The 24,064-nt window shown below is 38.5% G+C and overlaps 1 protein-coding gene and 1 long non-coding RNA gene across 2 annotated transcripts; both read right to left on the reverse strand.

Moving 5' to 3' along the window:
* Positions 1-11,902: 11,902 nt before the first annotated feature.
* LOC116513713 lies at positions 11,903-16,077 on the reverse strand. Its single transcript, XM_032224894.1, has 4 exons — positions 16,064-16,077; positions 15,742-15,876; positions 15,462-15,611; positions 11,903-15,363 (listed from the first exon to the last, which is right to left on the reverse strand). The coding sequence occupies exons 2-4, from the start codon at positions 15,752-15,754 to the stop codon at positions 11,903-11,905; spliced, it is 3,624 nt and encodes a 1,207-aa protein (XP_032080785.1). The 5' UTR covers positions 15,755-15,876; positions 16,064-16,077.
* Positions 16,078-16,098: 21 nt separating this feature from the next.
* LOC116513708 lies at positions 16,099-16,653 on the reverse strand. The gene is made up of 3 exons (XR_004256032.1): positions 16,586-16,653; positions 16,377-16,475; positions 16,099-16,180 (listed from the first exon to the last, which is right to left on the reverse strand). It is a non-coding gene; the product is annotated as an uncharacterized LOC116513708 (long non-coding RNA).
* Positions 16,654-24,064: the final 7,411 nt, after the last annotated feature.

A 24,064-nucleotide genomic window follows, 5' to 3' on the forward strand; every position in this document is an offset into this window, starting at 1 on the left:
CAAGCACAATGTTTTCACTTAATTTACTTATTAGCTGTGATGAAACACATTCATAGCAATCGTCAAATACCATTTTCCTGGCCAGGTAATAAATTGAAATTTGAATAAGGAGTACCTTGCAGCTGTTCTGCTGGGCTTGTAACATGATGGACTCCTACTTTATTATTTTGTTGACTTCCCAGCCTGCTAGATGTTATTCTCCCTGATTTATTTATGAATTATGTTGTCATTAAATTTATAGTTATTATAAGGTTACTGAGTGTTACTACTAATTAGCTGCTCTGAACATTTTTTTTTCCAATGGAAAGGTGCATAAGTAGTATTTTTAATAACAAAACAATATCAGTAAATGAAAGGGTAGTGAGTGTGACATACCCTTTTTTTTCATTTCTATGATTACTCCCACAGGCTTCATTGGTTCACAGTGGAGCAAACTGCCTCCACCTCTATGAGAAACAAGTTGTATCTCCTGCCAACACCTACAACAAGCATTATCCTCCCATCACAGGAATACAAACTGATCCATTTCCTTTCTTTCAAAGATAGGTTTATTAAGGGAAATTAGTCAGGCAAAATAAGAATGATAAAATCGGGGATATGTTGGTTGCAATGCAATTAACATTTCAATCTTCTAAAGAGAAAAGGGGTTAAAAAAATGCCATCTGGTTTGCAAATACAGCACGTGCAGCAAAAATGCTCTTGTGAGCCTCCCTGAAATTATATTTCTCATTTTCTGTTGGCAATCATGAGAAAAGGGAAAAAAAGAAACAGAAATGTTTTCTGTGAGAAACAGTGCTGTGTGCAAAGTGGCGGCTAATCAAGCAGGTGCAGATCATCATTCTGATAACGATGCTCTAATAATTGAAATGCCAAATATGGCCTATGATTAAAAATCTCCCTACAGTTGATATGTTTCAAAGGGTCATATCTAACAGGCAACCAGAAACATGGACTCAAATGTAGACCAGATTCTAATCTTAAACAGCAAGAAATAAAGAGTTTTCAAGCGCCTTATTACCATTAACACAATTTCTTATGGTTTCTCTTTTAATTTCATTTGTAGCTTTATGTTAGAGTTTGTTGCAGAAATCGCATCCAAAAAGCGCACACAGAAAACTGATTCAGCATGATTCATTAACTTCTTTATATACATAATAACACATGAATAAATGTACTATACCAACAGTGGATTCTCCAACATGGTAGTAGTTACAGGCAAAACACAAGCAGAGGAGAGATTGGTTTCCAGTTTCAATTCAGAGAGCAGACTATATTAGTTTTCTTGCACAGACTCAGAGCTACATAGGTAAGACATGCCCAGGGTTAGGTTAAGGGTTAGGATTAGGTTTAGGGTTAGGTTAAGGGTTAGGTTTAGGGTTAAGTTTAGGGTTAGGTTAAGGTTTAGGTTTAGGTTTAGGTTTAGGTTTAGGGGGGTTAGGTTTAGGTTTAGGGGTTAATTTTAGGTTTAGGATTTACAGCGTGCTTCTGTCTCCGCGCTGTTGTCGCCCTGTTGATGACGTCAGCTACGCGGTTTAGTCGGACGCGGTTTAGTCGAGCATGGTTTTGTGGTGGAACCCAATATAACTTGTAAGGATACAAGCAACAAGTTACAGTATTAAAAATTCACTCAACTCACCATTCTTGAGGTTGGTCTGAAAACAATAATTGGGTCTCTGATTAGAATTCATGGATGTGACACCAGTAGGAACTGAAGAACAAATCAAAACTGTAGCAACCATCAACCACAAGTCAAGATGACAAATTTGAACTGGGGGGGGGGAGGGAGAGAGAAACATGTCAATGAAGCCAAGCTTATTGATAATAGCAACATTGGATAGGGCTTCCTATTTAGGAAAATACAGTAGTTAGCTCTTTATAACTATTATTATACTTGAGTATTTGTAATTCTTGATTTGCAACTATTTGTTTAGTGACTTTTCCAAGTTACAACAGCACTGAAAAAAGTGACATGATCATTTTCATAACTACCACTGTGGTAGCATTCCTGATGGTCACATGATAAAAATTTGAACATTTGGCCACTGACTCATTTTATGACAGTTACAGTGTCTCAGGATCACGTGACCCCTTTTTGTGTCCTTTCTGATGAGCAGAGTCAGTGGGAATGCCAGATTCACTCCACAACCGTGTTACTAATTTAACAAATGCATTAATTCACTTAACAACTGTGGCAAGAAAAGTTGTAAAATGGGACCAACTCACTTAACAACAGAAATTTGGGGGCTCAATTGTGATCATAAATCAAGGCCAGTTGTGTTATATTTTGGCAGTTTCTCAAAAGCATGGTTTTTGGGGAGAGCAAACAGAAAAGCTGGGGTGGGTAGAAGGCTAGGATGTACTGACCCAGCCTTAGCAAAAACAAGAAACAGACTCCCTGTCATGAAAAACCTTCTTTATTTATCTCCTGTCAATTAATGGCATTTACACACCAAAAAGTCCAGGCAATAGTCCTTCAAAGCGTATTCTGCAGTAAAAGAACTTATCGATTCCTTGTGATAATTGCCGGACCATGAACTCCCAGTGCAAAGCTGCAAATTAAGTTCTGGCAAGCAGTAGCAATAGCAGTAGACTTATATACCGCTTCATAGGCCTTTCAGGCCTCTCTAAGCGGTTTACAGAGAGTCAGCATATTGCCCCCAACAATCTGGGTCCTCATTTTACCCACCTCGGAAGGATGGAAGGCTGAGTCAACCCTGAGCCGGTGAGATTTGAACCGCTGACCTGCTGATCTAGCAGTAGCCTGCAGTGCTGCATTTAACCACTGCGCCACGCAGTCTCTGAGGCATGAAACATGATGAGCCAAATCTTCAGAAATCTGAACTGTTGTCTCCTACAACCACAACTCTCCTTCCCTTCTATTTATTCCCCAGCCATGGAGGGGCATTCAGCATCTACGTGTGCCTTGCTTCTCAAGTTGACTCCTTGCTTTCAGTTGTTCTCCTTTCCTTACAGCTCTGCACATATGCGCATCTGGAATAGACCCCAGCTGTTCTTCCTCCCCACTTATCTCAGCCTCCAAAGGCAGCTGCCTTTTTGGTGGCTGGGAAATGTCGGTTGGCCCTGGCTTTGCGTCCAACACAAAGCATCCATCAAAGCCTTCCCCAGACTGCAGAACTGGCCCAAGTTCCTCCCCAACCTCCTCATGATCCGAGTCTACCGCCAGCTCTGCTGACAGCTGGCAGGCCACAACATGGGATGGGATAAATGTAGCTTTCATGATAGATCCTTCGGAGGAGACAATTTTTTGAAGTTTCATCCTAGTTTCTCCATCAGAATAAGGTTGGGAAAATGTTCATCTGTAGTGTGTGTGTGTGTGTGTGTGTGTGTGTGTGTGTAGGTGGCTAGGATGAGAAATGGAAAGAATATCACTCTCCAAATACCCTTGCATAAGAGCCTTAAGAAAAATTGTGACAAATGCAAAATTGTCTCTTCCAGCTTCAAAAATACTTTCAAAAATGTTGTAGCCCTGCAGTCCTTGAAAGCAGTAAGTGCTTGAACCAACACTAAGAACTTAGTACCTGTTCAATCTGTACAACTTTAACCCGCCGAAGGGTTTGTATAGAGCTGATTAATCTTAACCCATACTCAGAGTGCTGAGAGCTAAGGTGAACTTTCAGTTGTGACGGCAGGAGCAGCACAAATGTGTTGCATTCATTTAATACAGGAGAGAATAAAGTTAAGGATTATGTCTAGCCATGTGAACTGAACTGAAGCTGTAGCAGTATACATCGTCTTTAACAACCCCAAAAATTTAGTAGAAAATCTACTAAATCTGAAACACTTTCCAGTCACTAGATTTGATTTGTTGCCTCAAAGTTATCCTTTGTTCAGTTGACAAATCTGCTTCAATGGGGTGATTCAATCACATCTTTGAATTGAACACCCTTCAAAGCTTCACAAAATCCTACTGGCAAAGTAAGACATAGGAGTGTGTGTGTGTGTGTGTGTGTGTGTGTGTGTGTGTGAATCTACATATCTATATATCTATATCTATCTATCTATCTATCTATCTATCTATCTATCTATCTATCTATCTATCTATCTATCTACATGCATGCATGCATGCATACATACATACTTATACACACACACACACACACACACATACATACATACCACTTTGGCAAGTAGGAGATGTTGAGACTTCTCTTGTCATTAGTATTTCAATTGTTCACTCTGATTAAATTAATCAGTCATTTTCACATTTGGTTTCCTTTTGAAGGGTGGAGAAATAGATGAACACATCAAATTATTTTGTGTAGGGGAGGAAGAAAAGAATGTAAATGTGTCTGAGAACCAATGCCCACCAAAGCCAGTTATAGTATAAGATTGGCAATATTCTGAATTTTGCAATTAAGGTTCTACAATACAAAAGAATGCAATGCATATGTGCACAAAAGATAAGTCATTTAGTTAAAAGCACTATTTGGAAAAAAAAAGGATTAAATAAAAGGTTATTGAAAATAACTATGTAAGGAAATACAAAATCTTTCTATTTCTTTGTAATGAAATGGATGAATGTGCAAACTAGCTCATAAAGGTCCTGTTCTCTTCTGTTTTTCCTGTTCAACCAAGATTCATTTTTATATCAGATTAATAATGTGCAGAATGGTAGCATTAACAGTACTATTGGACATAGGTCACAATTTTATTCTGTTATAGACCAATGCAGATGATTAAATACAATTAACACATTGAAGTGAAATTGTACTTGTTGGCCCTCCTCTCTTATCCATTACAGGTTAATTGGGTCTTTTGAGCAAAGTCTCAATCAGCATGGAAATCAAAAGAAATGCATTCTGCAAATACTTAATTTGTACCTATACATCATTGGTCCATATCACTGGAGTTAGGAAGTCTTATTTCAGTCATTACAAAATTGAATATGTATAAACTGTACTATCTGCTTTCTCTACTCTTGTTTGAACAGGCAAATTAGGAGTCATCTCCCATTCTCATGGTTATCAGAACCAAGGATTCTACAATAAAAAATGTTGTTCAGGAACAAAGATGGTGTTTTCATAACAGGTGGAAAGTGCTTGCTGAGAGACTCCACCCCATGTGAAATGTAACACTCAGGAGAAACTTCCAAGATCCCCAAAGAGCAAATCTTCAGGAGCTTCCATCACTGCGAGGTGGCGCAGTGGTTAAATGCAGCACTGCAGGCTACTTCAGCTGACTGCAGTTCTGCAGTTTGGCTGTTCAAATCTCACCGGCTCAGGGTTGACTCAGCCTTCCATCCTTCCGAGGTGGGTAAAATGAGGACCCGGATTGTTGGGGGCAATATGCTGACTCTATAAACCGCTTAGAGAGGGCTGAAAGCCCTATGAAGCGGTATATAAGTCTAACTGCTATTGCTATTGCGATTGCTATGTCTATGGGGATCTTTCCAAATGTAGGAACTGCATCCTTGCACCTACTGTATTTTTAGGAGTATAAAACGCACCAGAGTGTAAGACGTACCAAGGTTTTGAAGAGGCAAATTAGAAAAAAAAAAGTTTTTGCACTCTGCAGACCTGCCCAAAATAGCCAATTTTCATGAAAACAGGTGCATGTTTTAAAAGGGGGGGCATGGATAGCCTTTAGGAGGCTTGTAGAGTGCTCCTAGGGGGCTGGGGGGGGGCAAAAATAAGCAGAAAATGTTCCGTTTTTTGTCAAAAAAAAATGGCAGACATAGCCTTTAGGAGCCTTGCAAAGTGCTCCTGGGGGCTGGGGGGGGGGCAAATTTGCACTCTGCAAGGCTCCTAAAGGCTATGCATGGCCATTTTGGTGAAGGGGTTTTTGGGAGGCAAAGTATGCTGTATTCATTGTATAAGATGTATCCAGATTTTCAGCCTCTTTTTTGAGGGAAAAGGGTGCATCTTATACTCCAAAAAATATGGTAGTATTCAGGAAGATTTAAAAATATGTGTGTAGAAGAACAGCATGCTCAGGAAGGAGAGGTATTTAAATGACTGATCAGCCTATAATCATTAGGGTCCCACAAATTATCTAAGTCCAACCTCTCTTGAATTCCATTGAACTGTAGTTGACTATATTCTGGTACATAGGCTCTAGCAATAAATCTCCTAACTACAACTCAAGGGATGGCCCTGGTTCTTTGTGCCCAACAATCCATTTGGAAGCTTAGATGAGAACAGGAGAAGTACCTGAGTTGGGACAAATCCCGATGCTTTGGTTTTCTATTGTGGTTTTTATGATGACCTAATTCCGTAGGATTTATACTGACAAGTTTTCATTATATTTCATAAATTTTGATAATTTTTGAATGATTGAGAGAAATGTTTTGCTGCTAATTGCTTAGGTGGAAAATAGTATTGTTAATTGATACATTTGATTTTGAAATTAATGCAATGTCAAAGTGGCAAGGATGGAAGTAGCATAAAAGCAAAAGAAAGAAGGAAATGGATGGGAAGAAATTAAGAATGAAATATTAAAAGAGGAACTCCCAGGAGCTGCCTCTCTCATTTTTAACTAAACTGGAATTTCCTCAGAGCCATGTCCTCATATAGTGCTCTGTACTGCATCTTACACAACCAGCTTCTGATAACAAAGTCAACATATTTATTGCTGTCATAAATCTTCCACCAAAGTAACAGAAAGCACACTGGGAACTCAAAGCTGTCTGTTCAGAAAAAAAGGCACAAGAGCTTACTTGAGCAAAAGAGTCCAGAGAGATAAAGTTCAACTTCAGAATGATCTCAAAAGACTCCGTCTCAGGTTCCAGACAAACCACACAGTAACAGAAAGGCAAAATCACAGTAGGGAATCAGAGTATCATTTGTCACAAAAAGCCAGTACTACAAGCCATCACTTTCACGGAGGTCTGTTTATCTGCTTGGTTAATTGACCAAGTCAGTTTTTTTTTCTTTCCTCTAGATAGCTTGCATTTCTTTCCTTCACAATATGTGACATGTTGTTGGGATGGGTGCACCGACAAATGCATGCACGACAAATGCACGCTGACAAAACCGCGGCGAGAAAGCCGCGACGTCAAAATCGCGCCCACAGCAGTGCGCCGACAAATGCATGCCGACAAAAGTGCGCCATCAACAAACAATGCAAAAACAACGAAATAACCCTAACCCTAACCTTAACCTTTACCGTAACCCTAATCACGCTTTTGTGGGCACGGTTTTGTCAGCACGCTGTTGTGGGCGTGATTTCAACGTCGCAACTTTCTCGCCATGGTTTTGTCGGTGCGCTTTTGTCATGCTCGCATTTGTCGTGCGCATTTGTCGGGTCACAGTTGGGATGGGGACCTTATCTTGAACATGCTCTGAATCTGTTGACTCAGAGCTGCCAAACTCCCAGGTGGCAGGCCGGATGCATCACGTGCTGGCCACAACCCATGCCCTGTTTAACGAAGGGGGGGGAAGTACTCATATATCAAGTGATAACGACATGAGTTTGACACCCACGATCTATTCAGGTATGCTCTCTTCAGCTGATTTCTAAGGTACAACTTCAGTCTAGGCTCAATCTTGTCAATCTTTTCTGAATTTGAAAACTCATGGTGATCCCTCAAACAAAGAGATTTTATTCACCAAAAGAAAAGAAAAAACATCTGTGTGTGTGTGTGTGTGTGTGTGTGTGTGTGTGTGTATGTATGTTTGAGTTGATCTTGATTCCTGGCTAGTGCCTGGACAAATCCTTGCAGTTTTCTTGGCAAGAATTCAGAATATTTGTCATTGCCTTCTTCCTTGAGCAGGGATCAGCAACCTTAAACACTCAAAGGGTCACAAAGGTCCTAACTAAAAGCTCCCCATTCAATTCTGGAGCCAACCAGAAGTCTGGTTCCCCCATCATAGAGTATCCTCCTATCCTCTACCTGTCCTAACCGGAAGCCCTATCAATTGTAGAGCTAACCGGAAAACCCGTCCCTTGCCATAGAGTTTCCCCATAGAGTTTCCTCCTGCTGTGTTTCCCTCCTCCCAACCGGAAGCTTCTCTCAAAATTGTGGTTTGACCAGTGACAGGGAGCCACAGCAGATGGATGAAAGAGCCACATGTGTCTCCAGAGCTGCAGGTTGCTGACCCCTGTCCTAGGGCTGAGAGAGAAATTGACTGACCCAAGGTCACCCAGCTGACTTTGTGCCTAAGAAGAACTAAAACTCACGAGCTTCCAGTTTTCTAGCTTGTTATCCTCACTATTATACGAAACTGACTCTCACTTAAATAGTAAAGCTATAATAATTTAGATGAAATCTCCTCCTTGTTATCCAAAAAAAAAAGTATTTTTAAAATTTGTTAAATATTTTTTAAAAGCAAAAAGTAATAAAATCTAAAGACAATTTAGCACCCCTTATTCTGGGAAAGTAAATAAATATATAAAAGTAGAGGCATTTCACGGGAAATCCAAAAGTGGAGGGGAGGGAGGGAGGCTCACAGCACACTGCAATGAAATCATTCCATGGGCAATTAGCCATTGTTCCAAACAAATTGAAAGGCAAACATGAGAATTTCTACAAGGAGTTTTCTCATGACTGAACACTCCTATCACTAATTTTGCTTTGCTTTCTTCATTTAAAATTTTGAAATTAATGGATTTTATTATTTGATAGGAAATAGTATCATTTATAGTAAGGCTTTGAAAAACACCAATCAACTTTAGATTGCTCACTCCAAATTTAGATTGCATCCATTATGCCCTTATTTTGTTTTAAGCAGCCAAATACAAGGTTGCTAGGAAACACATTGCAATATAGCAAAAGAGAATATTGTCAGACTAGAAACCAATCGCTTTCTTTTTTTTTGGTTGGGGTGAGGGTGGTGGAGAAAATCCTTTTGATTAAAAATTCTAAAAGAAGACTAATCTGAAATACAGACATAGTTTGTTCTCTGTTATGATAGACTACTTTGATGTCCATCCTAGCATCACATCTCGCTATGAATACAATATTTCAATTGCATTGCATTGACCATGGACATCTTTCTCATGTGCACATCTGTACAATTCATTTGCTCATTGATTTTGAACCACATCTGAATTTAAAGTTCTAATGGATGTATCTAACTTAGAGGAAGGTCCAATATCTTATGGACCTTGGCATCTCCCAGGGTTCTTCTCTTCAAAGTTTCTTGATGAATGTATCTTGTCTTTTTACATATACTGAGAGCAGATGCACCAAAGACAAATTCCTTGTGTGTCCAATCATACTTAGCAATAGCAATAGCAGTTAGACTTATATACCGCTTCATAGGGCTTTCAGCCCTCTCTAAGCGGTTTACAGAGTCAGCATATTTCCCCCACAGTCTGGGTCCTCATTTTACCCGCCTCAGAAGGATGGAAGACTGAGTCAACCCTGAGCCGGTGAGATTTGAACAGCCGAACTGCAGAACTGCAGTCAGCTGAAGTAGCCTGCAGTGCTGCATTTAACCACTGCGCCACCTCAGCTCTATAAAGAATTCTACTCTACTCTACTCTACTCTACTCTATTAAGTTTTGTTTGTTTGTTTTTGTTTTTTATGTGAACCTTTCTTTATATACAAGAATACTCCTAGTCCATGCATAATCCTACCTGCAAGATGTATCTATCGCCCACACTCTGTCTATGTATGTATGTATGCATGTATGTATGTATGTATGTATGTATAAAAATTAAAGATCGATGCACTCTTGTGCTGCTTAAAAATGTTCCCTTTTAAAATTAATAAAAGGTTCATGAGTATTTAAGTTGCTATGAGTGCAGTTTTGTATTGTACTGGATAAAAAGTCCAGAAGGCTGGTGGTTGATCTATATTTTTAAGTCAAGTTAAGTATAGGTGTACATTTATAATTTTAAAAGTTATCTTGCCTGTAATTGCCTAGGCATATTTCTTTGGCATTAGCACAGAAAAGCAATACTTGATCATCCAGTAAGTCTGCTCTATGTATGTAGTTTATATACAGCATTTAGGTTTGCTGATTCATGTTTCTAAAAGGGCACAAATCGTCACAAACATAGCACAATCTTCACATTATCCTTAAACATGTAAAAAGCGAAAATAATAATGTGATTGGGATTGTTAGGCTAAAGATGAAAGTAGTATATGTTACATATCGTTTTTTAACGGTATAAGCCCCGCCCCCTTGTTATTGTTTATGTTTTTAGCCACGCCCCTTTGTGTGACGTATTTTGTTATGATTCCACCCCTTTTGTGACGTGTTTTTGTTTACAGTGTAACCCCTCCCCATTTATGACACCAATACCTAACCCTAACCCTAACCCCCAGCCCCAACCACCCCTCCCACCCCTACCCAAAATGCCGGAACTCCTTTTTAAATGAAGTACTTTAAGGTCATGGTGAGGCAACCCCCAGTGAACCCGAAAGCCTCATCCCCGGTAGCACGGTTTCAAAAGACGTACCCGCCGGTTGTGACACCCGTGGTCTTTCACACGGGGACGTAGTAACGACAAACACAACAGACCCACAATCCCTTTCGGTATGAATAATTATGACGTCATAATTACTTGTCAGAGGAACTTCACATGGTGCGTTTTACACAGCCTGTTTAAAAGCAGTATACAAGCAAAGAGAGCCCCCGACATGAGGGATTTTTTTACAGAGATGTTAAAATAAAATAAAAACTATATTTGCGAAGAAAATTAACTTTCTTGTACATGAGTTAGCTATCTTACAAAGACAGAAGCTAAAGGAATGAGGAAGCAACTTCTGTGGCTCGTACACGTTTGCTTTCACAAGATTAAAAGTAAAAATAATTAACAGGAATGGGAGTCTGTCAACATAACAATAGTGGATTCCAAATAATGACATTTCTTTACACACAGCAGGGGTTGTATAAACAATACAGAGACGTGTCCGGGCACATCCAGGTTGGGAGATATGTCCAGACATATTCTGGATATTGGTACACATGCGCACAGAGACAGCCAAATCACGTGCCGGGGCCTTGACTAAGGAATTTTGAGGTTTTTCTAGTCACTTAAGGCTTAGGCTTCTGAGACCCCAACATGCAAGCTGACAATGGAAATAATAAAAGTGTTCATAATGAAGAACCAATTGATGATTTATTCGATGTGAAAATGACACCAGAGCCAGCAAAGAGACCCCGGCGAATTAGGAAACTTTGTAAAAAAATTTACATTGAGAGTATACATGACTTACCGGTTAAGATATGTTATTGTCGATTCTGTCAGCCACCAAACAATGAAGGTATGCATTATATGGTATGCATTATATGTAAACAAAAAACAAAAAAGTTTCACGATTTGAAAAAAAAAATAGAATATATATTGTAAGATATGTCTTTTTTTCAGAACTGGCACCACAACTGAATACAGGGTTGTTGCAAATTGTCAAGAACTGTATTATCAAAATTCTCCAGCCTTGTTTAATGGGATGCCTGCAAAATGAAGACCAAACGGACGGAACCGATGAAGCAAGCCTTATTAAAAGCATGTGTCTTCAAATATCTAGACCTCAAATTGTATGGCTAATTATTAATATTTCAGACAAAATGAGTAAATTATATTTCACAAGAGACACCTTAAATGAAGTCAAGGCGTTTATAGAAAGCATTGAAAAATCAAAGGAACCACTCTTATTAATGAAAAAGATATGCGATGAGACACCTATATCTTTAAAAAGACTGATATGTCAAACTGTTACAAAACTTGATTATAAGTGCATGTTAATGTAAAATTTTGTGTTTCTAATAAAAGCTACACACTAAAGAATTTTTGAAGTCTGTTGTTATTTCCTATTGGCAAAAAGGACATTTAGAATTCTCAGGAGGGGTTGGGGATATTGGTTATACAGAAAGCAAATTTTAGGGGCATGGTTTCAGGAACACCAATAGGTTTGTAGGAATACGTTCTACGTCAACACCATTGGAAAGGTGTGATATAGCTGTTTAAAAGCTGATAAGACGTTGGTGGTCAATTAACCTCAGACACTGTGCACGGCTGACCATAGAAGAAGACTGCTTCAGAATGGCAGAAGCTAATGTGAGTACTTCTATAACTATTTAAAATATAGATCTTCAATATATATATTGTTTGCTCCGCAATGAACACATTTGTACACGTTGACTTAGTAGGTTGGTTTTTGGCGGTTTTCCACGTTACAACGGCTGCTTCATCATCCAAAAATTCGCAGGAGGACACTTCGTAATAGGGAACAAAAAGATATTGAAATAATTCTTCAGGTTCTGTCACCACAGATGTTGTCATATGATTGGTACTCTGGCCAAATTTACCCCACAATGAGTTTAAAAACAGTTTAGCAATCTGTCTTTTAGCAGGATTGACTTCAATATGTTCCCTGCGTAAAAGGACACCTTCCTTCTTTTCATAATCCCGAACATACCGCTCTTTATCTTCCTCTGTTCTGCACCAATCGGGATACCCGCTAGCCTCCTGTTTTTGACGGAGATGCATGTTAATATAACCTGAAAACAAGTTTTTTGACTTCCTTTCAAAATGCCAAACTTCGTAGATCTCTGCAATTCTGTAGCCTTTCTCTAGAGCCACATTCAATTCTACAGTACACCATGTGCCGGTTAGGGCTCTTTCCTCATCGTTATGGAGGCATTCTGTGACTTGTTGATTTTCCGTACAAGTTGCACACAGACTAAACATTAATTTTCCGCCTGCCTTATGCGGCAGTACAGGAAAGTATAGGCCTCTCGGAGTGTACACTTTAACTTTTGCAAGTCCAAAATACTGTTTTATATCCCCAAAGTTTTGGTAGATTATTTCAGGGTGACCTATCGGATACATCTTGTTCTTGTTCACAAAGGGGTACAAGCTTGTAAAATCATAATACAAGATTTGTTCTCCCTGTTTTGGTTTATAGTACAGGCATGTGGCGTTTGTTCTACCCCCAAAAAAGGCATCTCTGGGATTCAAGGGTGTTGGGATTTTACTATCTGTTAGAAATTGTTTCAATCCCGCATCTCTCTTCATCAGGCCGTTCCATTCATGTTCCCAGATGTTTCGTACTACAAAACCTAAACTATGTAGGTAATCTTCTTTAGCCATAGTGCGAGCATGCAACATGCCATAGGTTGAATCAAGCAGACTATTGAAGTCCTGGGGCTTGTAGCATATAGGGCATCCATGAAAAAAACAACCATAAAATTCAAACGCTGTGGGTATCCCGTTTATGATGGCAAAACCATCCAAAAAATAGATACCTACTTGCTTTTCACCACCTTGCAGTGCATGTTGGATGTTGATCCCTTCTGTATGCTCTATATACATCAACCACTGTATAGAGCAAGCAGAAAAGCTTTTCTTGCTTTTCTGGTAATTGTCCAAAGGCGCCAGTGCGATTGTGTTCTTCTTTAAAAACATGAATCGGTACTGTGCCATACAAATTGAAGCTAATGTCACATACTGGAAAGGATCAATGCAGTGAATCTCTCTCTCTTCAAGAATATCTCCCCCCCTCCCTGTGAAACATTCTCTACTTGTCATTTCCATAACTTGTTCTCTAAACTTATTGCAGGCCCTCCGTAATATTTTTACATCCTCTTTGCAATAGTATGCAAGCTCTTTTTTGAGGTTAAATGCTGTATCTTTATTAGCCGCATACCATTTCTCAAAGTCCTCTCTCTCACCAGGCATCATGGTATCAGGACTATAATACCTGGCTTCTGGCAAAGTTCCAACATACTCTTGATTCTCTGTAGTGTTGAACAAATGAGGGAAATAACCCTTGGAGCCTTGAAAACCCATAGCTTTTGGCATTTTACTAAGCTTCATTGGTAAAAAAGAAAGGCTGTCAATAAAACGTATGTGAAACATAGGTAGGGTTATGCATAACAGTTTGCCTCCTTGAGTTAAGAGTTTTACCTTCACCTTTTCACGAATCAACTGCCTGAGGATTAGGTAACCATCATAACTCTTGGAGTTGTGGGCTATGAATGTGGAACCCTTAAACTTAGGCTGCACAAACGTTTTCACAAATTCCTCCAGACATTTAACTCCGGACCATTCCCACTTTCTAACCTCTTGACCATCCAGCATGTCCATAGCATACACATAATTTGGTATGTGTGTTCCTGTTTCTTGACAACATTCAAAATCATACACAATGTAACTGGCACCGATATTTGGTTTGTAAAGCCTTTTCAGAAAACATAAGTGACCTACCAAGTTATCTACTACAGCATCACACTGCCCGCACGTTACCTTCTTACATTCGGTGTGTGGGACCGGCACATAGATACCACACCTAGAACAAAACACATTAGCTTCACAACTAATTTTTCCTTCCGAAGCCAGCCTTTCATGCATTTCAAGACATGACTTAGATCTGCAAAGCGTTTTGCACGTTTGGCACTTCACACTCCTTCCTGGCAATTTGCGGCATTCTGAACCTGTGCAGGCTCGACAAAAATATTGACAATCATGCTTAAATTTATGGTGATATGCTGTGTGGCACATCTTGCAGAAGTAACGAGCACCCATGAAGCCTTTTATGTTTTTTACACCATAGTAATGACTGTCGTGTAACAGCATAAACTCTACTCTTACTTCCAGGGACCCTCCTGTTACAAAAAATCTCCAACCCCCTTCATGGTAAAACACGATCTTTATAGTTATACCGAAGTAGTCCTCAAATAAGTGTATCTGTGAAAAGTCAATTCTGTGATCTGTAGGAATACCCAGGGTTTCATGTAGGGCCACAGCTCTGGTAATAATTTCTTGTTTAGTAGACGTCCCGTTATCTAACAATGTCAGCAGGCTGCCTGCAAAACACAGAAACATCCCCTCCACATTGAAATCAATCAGGTGCTGTTTTTTCTTCTCCAATACCTTACTGAATAGAACTGTTCCTAATTTCCTAAGACCTCCACCCTCCCGGTTCTTCACAATAGTGACTGTAAATTCCAAAGAATTCCTCCACAAGAGTTCAACGTTGCTCTGTAATAAATTCTCTACATAACTAAGGAACTGATCAGCATCTAAATCCTCCAGATGCCTCCTAACACTAAATAAGGGCCTCCCTAATTCCTCAGCATCCATCCGCAATTGTATAAAATCATTGGGCCTTATCTCCCTGGAAATACGGTTCAAAAGGCCCTGTATCTCATTATGAATAATATCTATAGCTTGCGTGAATGATTGAACATATTCCATATTTACAAATCTATAACGCTCATAGTATTCTGTCGCCGTGAAATTCTCAAAGTTTCTATGCCATGCTTGCATTCTTTCGAGGAACACCTCTGGGGCTTCTGTTGCACTTAATGTGGCAGAGTCTTCCAAGGCCTCCCCCTCATCTGCTGATTGGGTTCCTGACATAACATCCTCTTCACTGGTATTGTCACTGTCTGTTACCGTCCTCTGAGGGATGTCAGCCCACATTCTTGACTTTTTACAAACAGGCTCTACATAAATAAATAAAAAAAAGACATTTTGAGAATCTTTTACTGTTTAATAACTTCAAATATCCCTATTTACTAATACTTTTTACATTTAAATTAACCTTGTATTCCACGAGATGTTGATGGTTGGGGTTCATTTTCCATCCCTTGTAAATCCTGTGCAGGGCTTGACGGGTGCTGCTGTGGTGCAATACTCTGTCGATCGCTTTGTGGCCTTGGAAAATCAGCAGAGAACTGTTCGCTGTCACTATCTGTAGATTCGTAATTAGCAGTTAGGTTAGGTTTCTTACTTATTATAGTGCAAAGAATATATTAAAACAGCCTGGAAATATATATAAGTACTGCTTTTTCTAATGCATGTATCTACATAACAGATCCTACCTTGCATATCCATTTCTTGTGAGCCTTGTGTTATGTCCTGCCCCTGTGTTGTTCTTGCTTGTGGACCACCTCCCGATTGTACAGGGGTGGCACTGATGTTTGGAAACCATGTCTGCAACTGTCTATTCCACCATTCTAAAAAAGGAACGTAGAACCGTGAGTGTGCCTCTTTTTCACATATTTATTACAATAAATACTACTAAATACAGCATTACACATAACCACACCACCCATATTGCTGTTAGGTTTATCTCTTTATTACACTCTATAACAACATACATCTTTTTAAAGCAATACTTATCTTGTAAAATAAATAACAAACCTTCTAATTCGCTTTCTTGTAATGTAGCATATCCATGGGCCCCACTATAGGAAATCTCTTGAGACTCCTCAGGTAGAGTTAACAAGGCAAACAATTCATCATTAATGTCACTCCAATCTAAAAGAAAAATCATTCATATAGTTGTACTTCTTGCTACAGAAAACTATAACCTTAATATATTAAATGTCTAGTTTGAAACTTGCCCCTCCAGCACCACCCCCCTTACACACTCATTTTTGATAACCTTTCATCATAAGTCCTGACAAACTTTACCATTTAAACAGTAGTTATGTCTGTATATTAATTAACATACCTTCTATTTCCCCTTGTAACTGATTTGCATTCATGTATAAATTATATTGTGAATCTGTAGGCATGGTGAGATTTGCGTATAACTCATCTTCCTCACACTCTGAAACAATAGTTGAAATGTAATAGAGGCTCTGCAGATAGACAAAACGACCACCCTGCCCCCCCCCACTCCCCAATCTATAGATTTACCCAGAAAAGAAAAAATAATACCTTCACATGCTTTCACACATTGCGAATCTGTCACCTCCTCCTAATAAACACATAATGGTTGATATTACATATATATATATATATATATATATATATATATATATATATATATATATATATATATATATATATATATATATATATATATATATATATTGAAGATCTATATTTTAAATAGTTATAGAAGTACTCACATTAGCTTCTGCCATTCTGAAGCAATCTTCTTCTATGGTCAGCCGTGCACAGTGTCTGAGGTTAATTGACCACCAACGTCTTATCAGCTTTTAAACAGCTATATCACACCTTTCCAATGGTGTTGACGTAGAACGTATTCCTACAAACCTATTGGTGTTCCTGAAACCATGCCCCTAAAATTTGCTTTCTGTATAACCAATATCCCCAACCCCTCCTGAGAATTCTAAATGTCCTTTTTGCCAATAGGAAATAACAACAGACTTCAAAAATTCTTTAGTGTGTAGCTTTTATTAGAAACACAAAATTTTACATTAACATGCACTTATAATCAAGTTTTGTAACAGTTTGACATATCAGTCTTTTTAAAGATATAGGTGTCTCATCGCATATCTTTTTCATTAATAAGAGTGGTTCCTTTGATTTTTCAATGCTTTCTATAAACGCCTTGACTTCATTTAAGGTGTCTCTTGTGAAATATAATTTACTCATTTTGTCTGAAATATTAATAATTAGCCATACAATTTGAGGTCTAGATATTTGAAGACACATGCTTTTAATAAGGCTTGCTTCATCGGTTCCGTCCGTTTGGTCTTCATTTTGCAGGCATCCCATTAAACAAGGCTGGAGAATTTTGATAATACAGTTCTTGACAATTTGCAACAACCCTGTATTCAGTTGTGGTGCCAGTTCTGAAAAAAAGACATATCTTACAATATATATTCTATTTTTTTTTTCAAATCGTGAAACTTTTTTTGTTTTTTGTTTACATATAATGCATACCATATAATGCATACCTTCATTGTTTGGTGGCTGACAGAATCGACAATAACATATCTTAACCGGTAAGTCATGTATACTCTCAATGTAAATTTTTTTACAAAGTTTCCTAATTCGCCGGGGTCTCTTTGCTGGCTCTGGTGTCATTTTCACATCGAATAAATCATCAATTGGTTCTTCATTATGAACACTTTTATTATTTCCATTGTCAGCTTGCATGTTGGGGTCTCAGAAGCCTAAGCCTTAAGTGACTAGAAAAACCTCAAAATTCCTTAGTCAAGGCCCCGGCACGTGATTTGGCTGTCTCTGTGCGCATGTGTACCAATATCCAGAATATGTCTGGACATATCTCCCAACCTGGATGTGCCCGGACACGTCTCTGTATTGTTTATACAACCCCTGCTGTGTGTAAAGAAATGTCATTATTTGGAATCCACTATTGTTATGTTGACAGACTCCCATTCCTGTTAATTATTTTACTTTTAATCTTGTGAAAGCAAACGTGTACGAGCCACAGAAGTTGCTTCCTCATTCCTTTAGCTTCTGTCTTTGTAAGATAGCTAACTCATGTACAAGAAAGTTAATTTTCTTCGCAAATATAGTTTTTATTTTATTTTAACATCTCTGTAAAAAAATCCCTCATGTCGGGGGCTCTCTTTGCTTGTATACTGCTTTTAAACAGGCTGTGTAAAACGCACCATGTGAAGTTCCTCTGACAAGTAATTATGACGTCATAATTATTCATACCGAAAGGGATTGTGGGTCTGTTGTGTTTGTCGTTACTACGTCCCCGTGTGAAAGACCACGGGTGTCACAACCGGCGGGTACGTCTTTTGAAACCGTGCTACCGGGGATGAGGCTTTCGGGTTCACTGGGGGTTGCCTCACCATGACCTTAAAGTACTTCATTTAAAAAGGAGTTCCGGCATTTTGGGTAGGGGTGGGAGGGGTGGTTGGGGCTGGGGGTTAGGGTTAGGGTTAGGGTTAGGGTTAGGGTTAGGGTTAGGTATTGGTGTCATAAATGGGGAGGGGTTACACTGTAAACAAAAACACGTCACAAAAGGGGTGGAATCATAACAAAATACGTCACACAAAGGGGCGTGGCTAAAAACATAAACAATAACAAGGGGGCGGGGCTTATACCGTTAAAAAACGATATGTAACATATACTACTTTCATCTTTAGCCTAACAATCCCAATCACATTATTATTTTCGCTTTTTACATGTTTAAGGATAATGTGAAGATTGTGCTATGTTTGTGACGATTTGTGCCCTTTTAGAAACATGAATCAGCAAACCTAAATGCTGTATATAAACTACATACATAGAGCAGACTTACTGGATGATCAAGTATTGCTTTTCTGTGCTAATGCCAAAGAAATATGCCTAGGCAATTACAGGCAAGATAACTTTTAAAATTATAAATGTACACCTATACTTAACTCTTGTAGAAAAGAATTGAGTTAGTAGTATGGAAAAAAATATATTTAAGTGAGGAAGAAAGAACCCACTTGGGCTGTCAATTTATTTCATAACATGAATTTTGGTGATCTGTCAAGGGATTTCTGGAGTCAATACTGGAAGTAGAAGGAATGTCAACTGTGATGAGCATGGGTAACTGAGGAAAAAAGTGACAACTACTCCTGTTTCTAAGATTTCATTTGTAGTGAAGAGTCAGTAAAACATGTGGATGGAAGTCTGTCTTTTGTTAAGTTCAGGCAGTTGAAATGGAACCAAAAAAGAAAAGCCAAAGACTTCGCGTATAGAGAACTTTTTGAAACAGAGACTCACCAAAGTATAGTAAATGGCTTTGTCTGTAGACTTATGTTGCAAAGCATGAATGAGGACAATATAATAGTACTGAATAGATTTCATTGGTGAGTTAAATATAAGCTTTTTCATTCAAAAATAAAACCTTTTTTTCAAAAGGATTACTCTTTCAACTCCTAAGAGTTGCAGTCATCAGACATAAGTGACAGAAAAGTCTCCAGACAGAAAATGTAAAACAGAAATAGGTTTTGGGGCTTGAGCTGGATTCTTAGAGAAAGCCAAATGATGATAAAGATTAAAGAAGTATTTTAACTAGGCAAATTCTACATAAGGGAATAATATCCTACTGAGGGGTGCATGCATATTTCACATTCTGTTTAAAACTTAAATTAGATCTCATCAGGTATATTACATGTTTAAAAATATTTCATACAAATGAAATCAATAAAAGAAGTTTGTATAAGATTTTATAGTGATTAAGGCACCAGGATAGAAAACAGAGTGTATGAATTCTAATCCTCCCTTAGTCATGAAAGACAGCTGGGTGACCTTGGACTAATCACTCTCTCAACACAATTCACCTCACAGAGTTGTTGTTGTGTGGAAAATAGGAAAAGGAAGAAGATATGTTTGCTACCTTGAATTAATTGTAAAAATAATAAAGGCAATAAATAAACAAATATAACAATATTATGTAAAATATGTTTAGAGAAGATAGAAGCATTGAAATAACCTTGGCTTATCTTGAACAAATTTTTCATGATATTATGGATCCATCCAAATTAGTATCTGGTCGCACATATGTATCAGGGTATACAGTATGCTGCTCTTGATACTCTGTTTGGCTGAAGCCAAGGTTCTGAAAATAAAAGCTCTCTAAATAGTCTGTTTTGTAGGTTTTAGATTGGTAGGCTAGCATAAACATATGCAGGGCTCTAAGATCAGTTAAAATAGACCTCAGTGATTGAAGTGGTCTACAGATTTATAAGTAAAGAAAAATATAAAATGGAGGGAAGGAGGGAGAGAGAGGAGAGAGAGGGAGGGCGGGAAGGAGGGAGGGAGAGAGACAGAAAGAGAAAGAGAGAGAGAGAGAGAGAGAGAGAGAGAGAGAGAGAGAGAGAGATATGTAAATAACCATTTGTTTGTTATTTTTTTCAGAAATTTTGCACCTCATCTATTGATGACATTGTGAAAGTACTGCCTAATTGAAAGATTGCAATGTTCACCATTCTTTACAGACAAAGTTCACCAGATTGATCTCAAGTTGCACACCAGTATTGGAATAGATTATAGAGAAATAACTATGAAAACCAATGGTCAAGTTCAAATTGAATCCTTTCAGCTTGCAGATTTTGAAGATGTGAAGAGCTGGGGACCATCACTTATCTACTAGTTTTTTTGTCTCTGTTTTTCAGATCCAGATCTGGAAGGAAACATTAGACTCCCATTTATAAAACATAATACTTATTTATTTTGAACTAATGAATAAGAAAACCTTTCCCATTTATTTCTCTAGGTGTCTTGCCTTCTATCCATAAATATATTTTAAAAAGTAGAACCTAGCAAAACTGCAGATATTTTTTTCATTATTTTGTTCCCCCCTTTGCAAAATACTCCTTTTTCATTTTAAATAGTTTTTTCCCCTTTCTCTCTCTTTCTATTCTCAGCTACATCAAGTAGGAATTTAGCACATTTACTTAAAATAGGTATTCCCTGATTGATTACTGCTGTGTAGAGCTTGAAAACAATTTTGATATGATTGGGATACTGATAAGACAGAAATATGAGACAAATATAGCATGGTCAGCAAATACCCACAACAGTTCTCTGCATGTATACTAATTTAAAAAGTTTATTCACAAAGCAAAATGGCTACTCTCTAATTCAAATGAAAAACAATCCATCATAAAGGGAGAATCTGTCTTCTTTATTACATTAGTTAATTAATGTGTTACCACATGCTTAAAGGTGGCTGTTATATGACCTTTATTGAAAATAAATCCCCTTTACAAAGGAAAACCTAATTATTAATCAGTTACTAATATTCAATTCTTAAGCAAGATCATTGATAAATTGAATACATCTGAACAACACCAATTTTTTGGATTTATTTCTATCAGGATTTTGCCTTAATCATGGTACTTAAAATGCTTTCATCACCTTGGTAAATGATCTGTGCTAGTAGCTAGGCAGAGAAATAAAATCCTTCTAACTCTCCTGGCTCCCTTAGCAACTTTCAATATCATTAACGATGGTATACTTCCAAATTGCTTGACTAGGTAGGGTTAGGGGCACCATTTTGTAGTGGTATTGAAACACCCTGTCAGGATATGCCCAGAAAATGGTACTTAGAGAACTATTTCTAACATCTAGATTGCATTTATGATGCCTCTTATCTCCTATATATCTTTTTCAACATCTAAAAATTAAGGAAAACCATTCTAAGCTGTTGTGGCTCAGCAGGAGCCATCGGAGCTGCCGATGGACTCTGATAGCGAGGGACCCTATGAATCGGTTCTGGAAGATGTGGAGGACCCTGGGCAGGGTTCAGACTCCAAGCAGGGACCAGAGAGGCTGGTTGGCTACCAGGAGGTGCCTGAGGCATGGAGCAGTGGTGAAAGTCACAGGGAGTTTGTCCCTGACATCAGGCACTGGAGCAGTGGGGAAAAGCAAAGGGAGTTTGTCCCTGACTCCAGGCAGAGAAGGGCAGAGAAGCGACAGCAGCAATTACAGAGACAGACTCATAGGCGATAATCAGGCCCAGGTGGTTGTGATTTGGCTCCTCCCAAGAGAGTATATAATAAGAGACTTTGGGAGGAGACCTTTTGCAGGACACAACCGTTATAGTAAGCTGGAGAAGCTCTTGTGTGTATCTCTTATCTGTGGGAGTCTGGGTTGCTGCCAAAGTCTTGTCTGTGAGTAATTACTGTGAATAAAGCATGGCTAACACTAAGCTTGTGTCGGCGTGACTCACTGGACGGAGCAGGGGGGTCAGAACATAAGCTTAGGAGCATGGCTTTATCATTTTACTTGTGACACTCAGTTCTACAGCTCTGTATCTTTAAATTCAAAAGAACAATCAATACCTTTGAATACTGCTTCATCCTTATGGTGAGTTGAAATTAAATCTGCACCCACCAGTAGTGTGGTTGCTAAAAAGAAAGCAAGTCCCTGGAAATGAGGTAAGGCACATTTTTTTAAAAAAAAGCCAGAACAGTGCAGTTTGGGCATGTATTTTGAATACCACCTGTCACAGGATTTGCAAGTGACAGCTGTGGTGAAGAGCTTGTTTGCATAATTATTAGTAGTGTCCCAAAATGGGATGCTTCCTGGATTGGTTGGACTTAAGACACATTGCCAGAGTCTAGATAGTGCAGTTAACTGCTGCCATGCATTGAATTAAAGTGTGCAATTGAGTTGAATTGAAACATTTGGAAAGTGTGCAGACACTGGTACAAAATGTTGAGGCTAATTCTTATGTATGGTTCAGGATAATGATATTTTTTCCTGAACTGGTTAGCCCTCCCAAGCAAAATTGATTTTAAAACCTTTAATGGTTTGGGGGTGTGAATATTTGTAGAACCACTTCTCCCCTCCGGAACCTGTATGGAACCTTGGATCAGCAGGAGAGATGCAAGGGTTAAAAGCTTGAAGGTAGAAAAGAACCATTATTTGCATGTCTCCCTGGCTGTGAAATATGTTGGCTATTGAATTCTGGGAGTTGAAGTCCTCATATTTTAAAGCTGATGAGGTTGAGCGTGTATCCCTGCCATAGAAGGATACATGTATGCCCCAAATATTTATGAAAAGGTTGCTTTAACATTGCTTCTGTCAGGTTGCTAAAAATTAATTTAGACTAATGTATTTTTGTTTGCATAAATGATTGTCTTCAGAAACTCTTTAACATTTAACATTAGGGGACTGGAGACTAAAACATATGAAGAGTGGTTACAGGGACTGGGCATGGCTAGACTAATGAAGAGAAGTACCAGGGGAGACATGATAGCCGTGTTCCAATATCTGAGAAGTTGACACAGAGAGGAGAGGGTCAAGCTATATTCCAAAGTACCTGAAGGCCGGACAAGGAATAATGGATGAAAACTGAACAAGGAGAGATTCAACCTCGAAATAAGGAGGAACTTTCTGACAGTGAGAACAATCAACCAATGGAACAACTTGCCTTTGGAAGTCGTGGTTGTTTCATCACTTGAGACTTTCAAGAAGAGATTGGACTGCCATTTGTCAGAAATGATGTAGGGTTTCCTGCTTGAGTGGGGGTTGGACTAGATGACCTACAAGGTCCCTTCCAACTCTGTTAATCTGTAATCTATAATTTACAGATATAAGTGATAATACTTATTTCTAGTTATGGACTTGAGTTCTACCTATGTCTTCTTAGCAGTAAGCTTTATTTAGTCAATTTGGACATCTTTTTTCAGTAAGCAACGATAGAATTACACCATTATAATTTTGTATGTTGTTCACTCTCCACTATTAAATCTATAATTCCCACTAAAACCCAAACATACAGTATATACAAATAATTTAGAGATCTGAGTATGTTATTGCTCCAAACCAATTCCTCCCTTGGGTCTTCCTGAACTTCACAGTCTTCATTACATTGCAATGGAATTCTGTCCATGCAAAAGGCAGCCTGAAGGCCTGGCATTCAGCCAAACTTTCAGTTAATTGGCAATCTGGAGGGAATGGAGTTAGGAACAGGAGGATGGTCTACGC

Source organism: Thamnophis elegans, chromosome 10 (assembly GCF_009769535.1).
Source record: "Thamnophis elegans isolate rThaEle1 chromosome 10, rThaEle1.pri, whole genome shotgun sequence".
Classification (NCBI taxonomy): Eukaryota; Metazoa; Chordata; class Lepidosauria; order Squamata; family Colubridae; genus Thamnophis; species Thamnophis elegans.